Source organism: Pecten maximus, chromosome 1 (assembly GCF_902652985.1).
Source record: "Pecten maximus chromosome 1, xPecMax1.1, whole genome shotgun sequence".
Classification (NCBI taxonomy): Eukaryota; Metazoa; Mollusca; class Bivalvia; order Pectinida; family Pectinidae; genus Pecten; species Pecten maximus.
Genome location: NC_047015.1, coordinates 36,583,208 through 36,594,724, shown reverse-complemented (window position 1 = coordinate 36,594,724; position 11,517 = coordinate 36,583,208). Strand labels below are relative to the sequence as shown.

The 11,517-nt window shown below is 34.8% G+C and overlaps 1 protein-coding gene across 1 annotated transcript; it reads left to right on the top strand.

The window, feature by feature from the left end:
• Positions 1-1,894: 1,894 nt before the first annotated feature.
• Positions 1,895-11,024, top strand: LOC117332181 (tissue alpha-L-fucosidase-like). The gene is made up of 8 exons (XM_033891068.1): positions 1,895-2,281; positions 2,708-2,814; positions 4,705-4,832; positions 5,309-5,442; positions 6,212-6,309; positions 8,112-8,244; positions 9,075-9,245; positions 10,189-11,024. The coding sequence occupies exons 1-8, from the start codon at positions 1,941-1,943 to the stop codon at positions 10,445-10,447; spliced, it is 1,371 nt and encodes a 456-aa protein (XP_033746959.1). The 5' UTR covers positions 1,895-1,940; the 3' UTR covers positions 10,448-11,024.
• Positions 11,025-11,517: the final 493 nt, after the last annotated feature.

Sequence of the window (11,517 nt, the reverse complement as noted above, 5' to 3'; positions counted from 1 at the left end):
TAGGTAGTGTATAAAGAAATTATCAATATTCCGAATACTAACAATACAGACGATCTGGCGCTTTTCTCTGTAAAACAAAGAGGAAATTATCAGCAGCCACATAAGACATAATAGTTATCGCACAAAGAATGATGTAAGGCGTTACTTTTGCTTTTAAGCGCGTTGCTTTTGTATTTTGCAAAAGTAACGCATTACTTTTGTATTTTAACGCGTTACTTTATGTCGTTATTGGCACAGACCGCCACCCATAATCATGCCCACTCCCTTGTGTAATTTTTGAAAATTACGATGAATACACCCCAGGGAGTTCAGAAATAATATAAAATGCTATCATTTCGTCATATTTTAAATGCAATTTGAATGAATTCAATATTTAGTTATGTGAGTCCCGAGTAGACATTCACATTTATGGAACGCCAAATTAACATATATTCAGTTATTTGAACCCATCTTCAAATAATTGAAGATAGGTTCTATTCAATTAGAGATAGGTTCAATTCATTTAGAGATAGGTTCAATTCAATTAGAGATAGGTTCAATTTAATTAGAGATAGGTTCAATTCATTTGAAGATAGGTTCAATTAAATTAAAGCAGAGACATACATTGTATATATATATGTCTCTGATTAAAGATAGGTTCAATTCAATTGTACCTATCTTTAAATAATTAAAGATAGGTAAAAATAATTGGACCTATCTTCAATTGAATTGAACCTATCTTCAACTAATTGAACCTATCTTCAATTAATTGAAGATTGGTTCAATTAATCAAATATATGTTAATTTGGCGTTCCATACACATTTGCATTGTCAAGCTTTCACCACAGGTACTTGAGGTAAGCAATTATATATTGTATACATGTATAGGGATATATTATATAGCCTCGTATTACTATATAAGTTTTATATAAGTTTTATATAAGTTTTATATAGTAATATGAGGCTATATAGTATATGAGGCTATATACATTTGTAGTATATACTTTATACATGGTCGCCAACCTGTAAGTAGCCCAATGTGGGAGATCTCCCACATTGGGCTCTTCCAATGTGCGAGACTTTTTTTACGACGTCGCGGCGTCACGGCGTTTTATTATATGATTTAATGTTGTAGAAAAAATATCAGACATTAACAGATATTTAAGCCATTTATTCAATATATCTTCTTGCTTTGAAATCTCCTCCTTTGGAGCAAGCTGATAGTCAATAATTTCCTCCTCAAGCGAATACTTCTCCTCGTCCTTGGTGACATTACATATGTAATCTAGCTGCCAGTTGTGGAACTTAAGAACTAAATAAGTTTCCAATAGTTTTTGTAAGTTGATTATTAATAGTTTTATAATAGTTTAGGGTTAAGATTATAAAATATTTTGAAGTAATGGATAACTGTTCTATGTAGGCGTTTGAGATTTTTGGATTTAATTTCTATTAGATAAAGTATGGCTAGGTACCAAAAAAGCCATGTGAAAGAAGGATCATGCAGGGGGAACTTTGCAATCATTTTTTCCGTCACTGCCATACAGAATTTCCCGACAGTCTTGCAAAAGTGAAAATAAAATGCCATTACTTATGAATTATCTGTCAAGAGTTTAATTTCTAGCTGTGGTAATTATATAAACTTTTACCTGAAAAACCAACTCAATGCCAACTGACAAAATGTGGCATTTTATATCACACACTTCGCTTGATCTTGACATTTGTAGTATATATATATACATATAATGTCTTACCCCAAGTACCTGTGGTTTTCACGGGTACTTGTATGCGTAGGCCGAGCAGATTAATATACAGTACTGTAGGTCTCTGGGTCGAGTGATAGACAATTAGGGGGATCTGTATCAATAAGACGCTTACATGAGTAGCTAGGTAGAAGCGTTTTTGTGACTGATATCTTATGTTTAGTCTCGTGACTAGACAATACACAATCGACCTTATACAACATGGGGAAGTTAAGTATTGTTGTTAGTTTAGTTTTAGCATTTTCACTGACGTCTGCCAAGAAATATCAACCTAACTGGGATTCGTTAGACTCTCGTCCGTTGCCAGATTGGTATGACGAATCTAAGATAGGCATATTTTTGCACTGGGGAGTGTATTCTGTACCTGCGTTTGGTTCGGCCTGGTTCTGGTACTATCTCCATCAAGGCGTCCCTGCATACGTAGATTTTATGAAAAAGAACTACCGACCTGGCTTCACCTACCAAGATTTTGCAGCCCAGTTCCATGCAGCGTTTTTCGATCCTGATGAATGGGCCGACATTTTCTTAGCATCGGGAGCCAGGTAATGAGATTATCATTTTATGAATGATGCTTATGTTTGCGAACTTATACTGTACTGTAAATATTTACAGTATTCTTAGATTCGTTACCAAAAACAATCAATTCTTAAGGTGACCACTATCAACAAACCATTCTAAACCAAATCTACCACATGTTCTTGTGAGTAAAGAGAAAACTTCTCAGCTAAATTGTGATTGTATTTAATGTTTGTTCAATTTTTCATTTTACAAGTTTTTGAAAATGCTCACGTGCATAAATGGAAATGGTGTTTAACTACGTTTTTTATTTAATGAATGTTTCTATTGCAATGTTTATATGATATTTGTAACGTAATTGTTCTATACATGAACACAGTCACTTCAGTTTCGTGTTGTACACTATAGTGTATATGCCTATACATGTATGCTTGTTCACGGTTATATTACAGGTATGTTGTACTGGTAACCAAACACCATGAAGGTTTTACCATGTGGCCTTCCAAGTATGCTTTCAACTGGAATGCTGGGGATGTTGGTCCAAAAAGGGACTTATTAGGTAATTATTAGCCCTGGATCTTCATCATCTTTGTTCATTTTCCTATATTTTAAGAAACAAACCCCATTCTTAAAGCGTTTAAATGTTATGTTTTCCTGAACTTTAAAATTTCCAATGGTAATGATTTTTTTAAAGTCCTGGGCCCATATTCATAAAAAAACTTAAGTTAAGTATTTCACTTAAGTAAATACTTAAGTAGGACATTTGTACTTAAGTACTAAAATAAACTTAAGTATTTACTTAATTCAAGGTTTTATCTTAAGTTGTATTCATAAAACTACTTAAGCTTAAGTATTACTTAAGTTTTTACTTAAAGTTAAGTAACGTCATGAGGATGTTTAACTTCCTTTAAAAAATACTTAAGTAAATACTTAACAACTCAGAAGAAAGATGACTTCACGAAATCGACAGAAATCAACTTGTTTTTAAGAAAAAAATCATTAACTTCAGATTTTGTTGTATTCAATCATTTAAAACAAGATGTAAAGATTTGAATCGAAGATGGAGGAGTTAATCTCACTGTCGTTAAGGCCCATTACGAAGTCAATACTACAACGACACGGAGCAATGGTAGTTTATAAGGAACATACCCACATACCAATCAAATTCTATTTAGATAAAACTTCATTTTTGTTTCTCTTGCTGACTTTCACAAACCAGAAATACTGTCTCAAAGTTTTATTGTATCTTTTATTCATTAATTAAAAAAATGTATATCTATAGAGTTCTTACCTGTATATTAAAAAAACATTGAGGTTACTTGTACTTTAACTTGAACCCGTTCATGTGCATTCCGGCCCTGTCATGTATTTAGTACTCCCCTGCTTTGATAACGAAACGAAAGTTTTAAATAACAGTTGATTGTTGTGACAGTTCTAGCATGTTTGCGGAGCGGGATTTTACAGATCGTACAATGTAACTAGGGGTTTGATTTAGTGGAAATCAACTAAAACGTACTTGTTCTCTTTGACTCTACGATGAACACGCTATATGCATTTTTGGCCTGAACGACGAGGTTAGTCTAATTTTCATGCATTCTTCCGGCTCTCTCCTGATTAATGCATCTGAACTGTTCAATCTGCCGGCAACCTGAACCCACGCTTGCCTATTTGCCGATGCCGACATTCCGTCCTTAAATCGTCCACGTATGACATGTTTTCTTTCACTTGTAAACATGTACTAGCCTCACCATCGCCAGACATTCGTCCTTTGTCAAGTTTGGTCATCTCGTCTTTTTTGCTGTTGCCATTTCCGGACTCTGATCGTCTTGGAATGCCAGGAACGCCGGTGCCAAATTTCACGTTTTACGAAAGACATCACGCAGCTACTTAACAACAACATAGCAACTACATGAAATACTTAAATATTCATACTCAGCTAAGTATGCACTAAGTAAATACTTAAGTCGTTTATGAATAGTACTTAAGTTCTAACTTAAGTTTTATTTAACTAAGTAAAATATTTATAGTTAAGTATAACTTAAGTCAAACTTAAGTATTTAACTTAAGATTTTTTATGAATATGGGCCCTGATGTAATGAAAAGTATTATACAAAATAATGGATAAGAAACTAGAACAGCCAAATGGCAATAATATCAATGATTGGTATATTAAAATTTTCCGAATTTGGTGAATTTTATTGTCTAACAGTACACAGGAAAGACACTGGATTATAAATGTGTATGTGTTCAAATGAAAAAAGACACTATTTATGATTTCATTAAATTTAAAAGTGTATACGTACATTATTTTTATGATTTCATTAAATTTAAAAGTGTATACGTACATTATGTAGTTTTGAAATGACAATCTAGATATCTTAAGGCATCATCAAAACTCTTAACTATTCTCAATTTAAGTGAAAATTTTCCTTTTTTGTTCACACTTCAGGTGACCTACTGACAGCTGTACGAAGAAAAGGCATGCGCTTTGGTGTATATCACTCACTGTTTGAGTTCTTCAATCCTTTGTACCTCAAGGACAAGGCAAACAACTACACCACCCGCTCTTTTCCTACGGTAAATCTAGTATTGACATGCATGTACCTATGAAGTATGTACTCCATCAACTGTTTTGCAAAATACTGTCATACTTTTTAGAAAATGAAAATATGGTAAAAGATGTGACAAAACTTTGAATATGATTCATTTAATTTAAATAGCCTTGAAACCATCTGAAATAGTTTTAGTTTTAAGAAGGAGAAATGATAGAGACTAACTTTTCAGAGAATTATCTCTGTTTTACTTTGAGGATAGATATCCTTGTCATACCTCCCAGCATGAAACAAAATCTCCCTTATTTTAAGTCATATATTGTCTCTTTGGATGAGAGCCTGAATTCCAGTATATTTTGTAATTCACTCCAGTACAGTAGGCAATTACTGATGAACATTAGATCAGTTTCAAAATAGGTTGGTTATAAAACTAGACTATAATACACACCAATGTCGTCAGATGTTCTAATTACTGAATTTAAAATTTCTTCAATATTTTAGACTAAGACAATGCCAGAGTTGTATGAACTGGTAAATAAATACCAACCTGAACTGATCTGGTCAGATGGCCCTATGGGAGCCCCAGAATCCTACTGGGGTTCTCTGGACTTTCTAGCCTGGCTGTATAATGAGAGGTAGGTCTATTTGAAGTATAATTGTACATACTAGTATTTGTGTTGATGATTTTATATGATACATTAATGTATCTTAGAATACCAGTAAATATAATCTGGGAAGGGGGAATTAAGTTGCCAAACACAAAGCTTGCCAATGCAAGGCCATGTTGATATAAAGTGCTTTACTTCTCCGTATGACATATTGTTGCCATGACATCATACAGTTGTTGAGAACTTGCAAAGGGTATGTGTAGCTTGTCTCAACCCTAGGGTGAGATAAGAAAATAAATTTCACACTAGTGAAGTTATGGAAATAAGATTGAAATTGAGGTTGTCCGACAATTTTGATTGAACTTGCTTATGAGCTTGGATTTTTGTGTATCCAAGTAAAACATTTTGTGATTTTCAACAATTGAAGAGGCCATGATAGCTCAGTCAATAGAGTATCAGACTTATGCAGCCTCAGATCAGGATCCAAAGTTTGTATTTGGAACCTTTATAGGGCAGTTTAATTTGTGTTTTGATCTGTTTTTGGGCAGTTTGTGTTTCGATCCTTTCCTGGGCAGTTTAGGATTTTCAGGAAGGCGAAATCTCAAATTGTTCTGTGCTGGCCTGTTTGTATCCCTGAAGACACATTATCCATATTGTTCAGGCTTGTGTGCTATATGTTATATATATTTGTTGTTATATATGTGAGACTGAGTAACCATAACCTCAAACCCAGATACAGAATCTGATGTTGTTTGTTGTTAGTGACTGGTTTCAATAACCGCTGCTTCGTTTGTAGCCCAGTAAAAGATGAGGTGGTAGTAAACGACCGTTGGGGCAATGATACGGAGTGTCGTCATGGAGGGTATTGGGACTGCTCTGACAAATACAATCCAGGTAACTGTACATGCTGAAAGCATGAATCACCTCTCTGCCCCAACATCTATGGATGTAACATTTGCATCTGTTTTAATCATTATATTTTCTGTTTTTGTTTTGCCCCCATTCTCTCTACATAAATAGTTATCATTAGCTCGCCTGCCCGAAGGGCAAGTGAGCTTATGCCGTGGCGCGTCGTCCGGCCGTCCGTCCGTCGTCAACTTTTCCATTCAAGCAACTTCTTCTCAATAACCAAAAGGCACAGAGACCTAATATTGGGCCTGTAGCATGCTGGGGTGAAGGGCTACCAAGTGTGTTCAAATGAATAACGTTGACCTTCATTCAAGGTCACAGGGGTCAAAAAGGCTAAAATCTTTAAACGACTTCTTCTCAATAACCAAGAGTTCCAGGGAGTTGATATTGGGTCTGTAGCATGCTGGGGTGAAGGGCTACCAAGTTTGTTCAAATGAATGACCTTGACTTTCATTCAAGGTCACAGGGGTCAAATATGCTAAAAAAAATTAAACGACTTCTTCTAAATAGCGAAAAGACCCAGGGACTTGATATTGGGTCTGTAGCATGCTGGGGTGAAGGGCTACCAAGTTTGTTCAAATGAATGACCTTGACCTTCATTCAAGGTCACAGGAGTCAAAAAGGCTAAAATCTTTAAACGACTTCTTCTCAATAACCAACAGTTCCAGAGACCTAATATTTGGCCTGCAGCATGCTAGGGTGAAGGGCTACCAAGTTTGTTCAAATTAATGACCTTGACCTTCATTCAAGGTCACAGGAGTCAAAAAGGCTAACATTTTTAAACGACTTTTTCTCAATAACCGAGAGTCCCAGGGAGTTGATATTGGGCCTGTAGCATGCTGGGGTAAAGGGCTACCAAGTTTGTTCAAATGAATGACCTTGACCTTCATTCAAGGTCACTGGAGTCAAAAAGGCTAACATTTTTAAACGACTTCTTCTCAATAACATAGAGTCCCAGGGAGTTGATATTGGGTCTGTAGCATGCTGCTGTAAAGGGCTACCAAGTTTGTTCAATTGAATGACCTTGACCTTCATTCAAGGTCACATGAGTCAAAAAGGCTAAAATTTTTAAATGACTTCTCAATAACCAACAGTCCAAGAGACCTAATATTTGGCCTGTAGTATGCTGGGGTGAAGGGCTCTCAAGTTTGTTCGAATAAATGACCTTGACCCTCATTCAATATCGCAGGAGTCAAAAAGGCTAAAATCTTTAAACGACTTCTTCTCAATAACCAAGAGTCCCATGGAGTTAATATTGGGTCTGTAGCATGCTGGGGTGAAGGGCTACCAAGTTTTTTCAAATGAATGACCCTGACTCACATTTAAGGTCACGTCGATCAAGTATGCTTACATCTTTAAATGACTTTTAGTGAAAAGCCAAAGTGCAGAGAGACATTATATTGGTCCTGTAGCATGCTTTCAAATAACTGCAGGATCCATATATGAAAAGATCACTGCATTGCAGGTGAGCGATTTGGGCCCATTGGGCCCTTGTTTGTATTTAACAGTTTTGGCTTTTATCATTTAATTTTTGCACAATTAAACCTTCAGTAAAAGAGTACTTTGTTCATGTTTGATTTTGTCAAGTCTCCCAAGAAACTGTCCTAATTTGCAGGGCATACTAGACAAAATATTTAGTTAATGCTTATGCTTATTTCAATTTTCAGTATTTTATGTCTATTGAAATCAAAGCTGTCTATAACATATTTTTTTATAAAAATATTGAGTACAGTTTGTAAAGTATGAAATTGTGGCTGCAATGAAGAAAGAATGTTTGTGGTTTGTAGGTAAACTTCAGCCACACAAGTGGGAGAATGCTATGACTATCGATCGCCACAGCTGGACACATAGACGCAATATCAACTTCGCTGATGTCCTTTCCCTCAATGAACTCCTCACAGTCATGGCCAGGACAATCAGGTAGGAAAACACACGGAAATACAACTCAAGAAATAAAGTTGGGAGAAATGGAGAGATTACTATGGCATTCATGCAGGAAGGAAAGGGAAAGAATAAAAAAAAGAAACTTGTAAGTCAAGAAAACAAGAAATAAGAAGGGTGTGACATATGGAGGAAAAGCCAAGATACTAATGTATCAAGGATAAACAGGTAGTGATAATAACGTAAAATGCCTGGGTAATGGTATAGGTAGAGAGGCTTAGAAATAAAGACAGAAAAGAGGAAGGGAGATATCTCATAGGCTAGATTATTTTCAGGAATTGTAACAAACTGGTCTTAGTAAATCCTGACTGGCTATATTATACCCCCTTCTAGCTATCATTTGTGTCATCAACCAATTTAAGATAAAGAGAGGAGTAGTAACTTCATAGATAACCTTAATGCATTACACAATATCATATCAGGAATTGATCCTACTTGCACCATCAGAATCAACTAAGTAACCACCAGTTAGGTCATTAGAATCTTAGAAATGGGCAGGATGAATTTCATTATAATTAAAGTGTCTGACTTTATACTACGTATTTTACCATTTGACGATATTGATCAAAAGAACTGCTTGATCTATGGGCCTTTACACCAAAACCTGTGACTTGGTTACATGGAAACAATCCCTCCACTTCATCAGGGGTACATATTAAATAATATATGAAAATATTTATCAGACCATTGGTTTTGTTAAAACACTTAAATATGATAGATAACTATAACTTGTTTGTTGGAGAACTGAGATCAGTATCACTTTAGCCCCATTCTTCATTTATTTTGACTTATTTTTTTTTATTAAACAGCTGTGGTGGTAATCTGTTGATGAATGTTGGCCCCTCTTCCGACGGCCGTATAATTCCCATATTTGAAGAAAGACTAAGGCAATTTGGTAAATGGATGTCTGTGAATGGAGAAGCTATTTATCATTCAAAACCATGGCATACACAACAAGACAATAAAACAAAAAGTGTTTGGTAAGTCAATTTGTTATGCACTAGTTCGCAATTTCTCAGGCACATTTTACCTTTCAGTACATGTCTGCATGTAGCTAACCAACTATCAGTGTTGCAGGTAAACTGGCAATACATTTTCATGAATTGTGTATATACATTAGTATTCATGAGCCCCCTGGGGTCCCATGTTTGCCACTGGGGAGGGGGTACACTCAAGTATTGTAAATATGTGGAAATCACATTTTGATTATCATTTGTTTGATTTCTGTACGAATTCATTTAACTTGGTTAACATTATCATGATTTCTATTGGAATTATCAGCATGGGATGACAGCTTGATGTTGGCTCTGATTTGATGTTGGCTCTGATTGACCCAAGGGGCTTATGGGGGGGAGGGGGGTCAAATTAGCTGAAATTTCAAAAAACTTCTTCTCAAGACCCAAATAAGGTAGAATCAAATACTTTTCATAGATGGAAGGGTCTTAAGGTGCTTTATGTAAATTGTGAATTTCATGACCCAGTGGTCTCATGATTGCCCCTGGGGAGGGGGTAAAGTTTACTATAGTTTTTATTGGGAAATCAAACTTTTGACTATCGTTTATTTGATTTCTATTTGAATTCTTTCCAACTTGGTTAACCTTATCCTCATTTAATGAATAACTGATTTGATAAGTTTCTGTAACTCCTTTGCTTCTGATAGTGGACACCACTGTGGAATAATGCATATAAGTATTAATTATGATTGTAATAATATGGAAAGGACTTACATAGGCTAAGCCTGATGTCTGATCCCTTTTACATATTGAAAGTCAATAAAATTTTGTTGAAATTGAAATTAAAAAATGTCCTGTCTCAATAGTAATCCAGTCAAATTTGCCTGGTAGAATTGAGGCAGTTGTTTTTGTTATCTCTTTATTGTTCAAAATTATCATTATGAATTTTGTGTTTATCTGTATTTCTTAGGTACACTTCCCAGAAGTTAATGACTAGCAAAGCCATCTATGCCATAGTACTGGAATGGCCCCAGAATAACACTTTGAGTCTACAGGCCCCCGTACCCACCACATCCACGACTGTTGAGCTTCTCGGCTTCCCTGGCAAGTTCCTCAAGTACAAGATGGGACTCGGTACAATGGACATTCTGTTTCCAATTCTCAACCCAGTCTATCTGCCTTCTACTGATGGCTGGGTCGTTAAGATGAAGAATCTCAAAAATCAGTAACTAGTGATCTTTTTTTCTACAAAACAGGGAGTTTGGATGTGAGAGTATTATTATGGTGCGAGTTGACTATATGTATGGGTTCATTCTGTTTACATGTCATATTAGAATGCATTTAATTCTGTGAGAAAGTGGATGTCCCTTTATATTTATTTTTTTTATTACAAATTTAAAATTTTCAAGTAATGGACATTCATCTCAGAAAAACCATTGTACAGATTTTGTTTGTGATTTATGTTTGAAGATTTAATTAGTACCAATATTATTCAGTTAAAAGGATATTGAGATTTTTCACTTTACAAGATAAAAAAATCAGTAGAAAAGTTTGAGTAGAAAAAGACAATTCAGTATCTATTACTGCAGCATTATTTCATTATTGTTCCTTACTGAGATTATCCAGGTGATAGTAGTCAGATAAACAAAGCAATATGTAGTATATTTAATCATTGAAAATTCAGTATAAATGGAATATTGGTGATCTATATATAGATTTTTGTCTTTTCCTTTCAAAAATTATATTTACATTTAAGGAATTGTTACCTTTTTGATATAAATTTATAAGTATTTCCTTGTTTGTTTATTTAATAAAAAGTAAAATGATCTTTATGATTGATGTAAAATGTATTTTTTTTTATTTTACAAGTCCTGATATAAAAACTTACAATAATATAAATATATGTTTAAGAGTGTTACATGTATCTGAATGAGGAAATTCCTTTGATGATGATGATGATAGTCCCAAAAGTATCAGCACATGAATTGTGATAGTAGCTCTGATATAGTACTGTGATAATTATAAACAGATATGGACAGTAATTGTGCCTTGATAATTGTAACACTACACTTGAAAATTTAAGGTGATGGTTAGAGTTGATATCCCATCAGTTGTGAATTTTGTTAAGAGAAAATGACTTACCGTAAATATTCGCGTATAGTGCGCACTTTTTTTCAAAAATTGACAAGTGAAAAAGACCACTGCGCACTATACGCAAGTACAAGCCTTTTCCCAGTCAGAATGAATGTGATTTGACTGAGATTTGTGATCGTTTCCTTTCACAGCAGGATTGATTTAA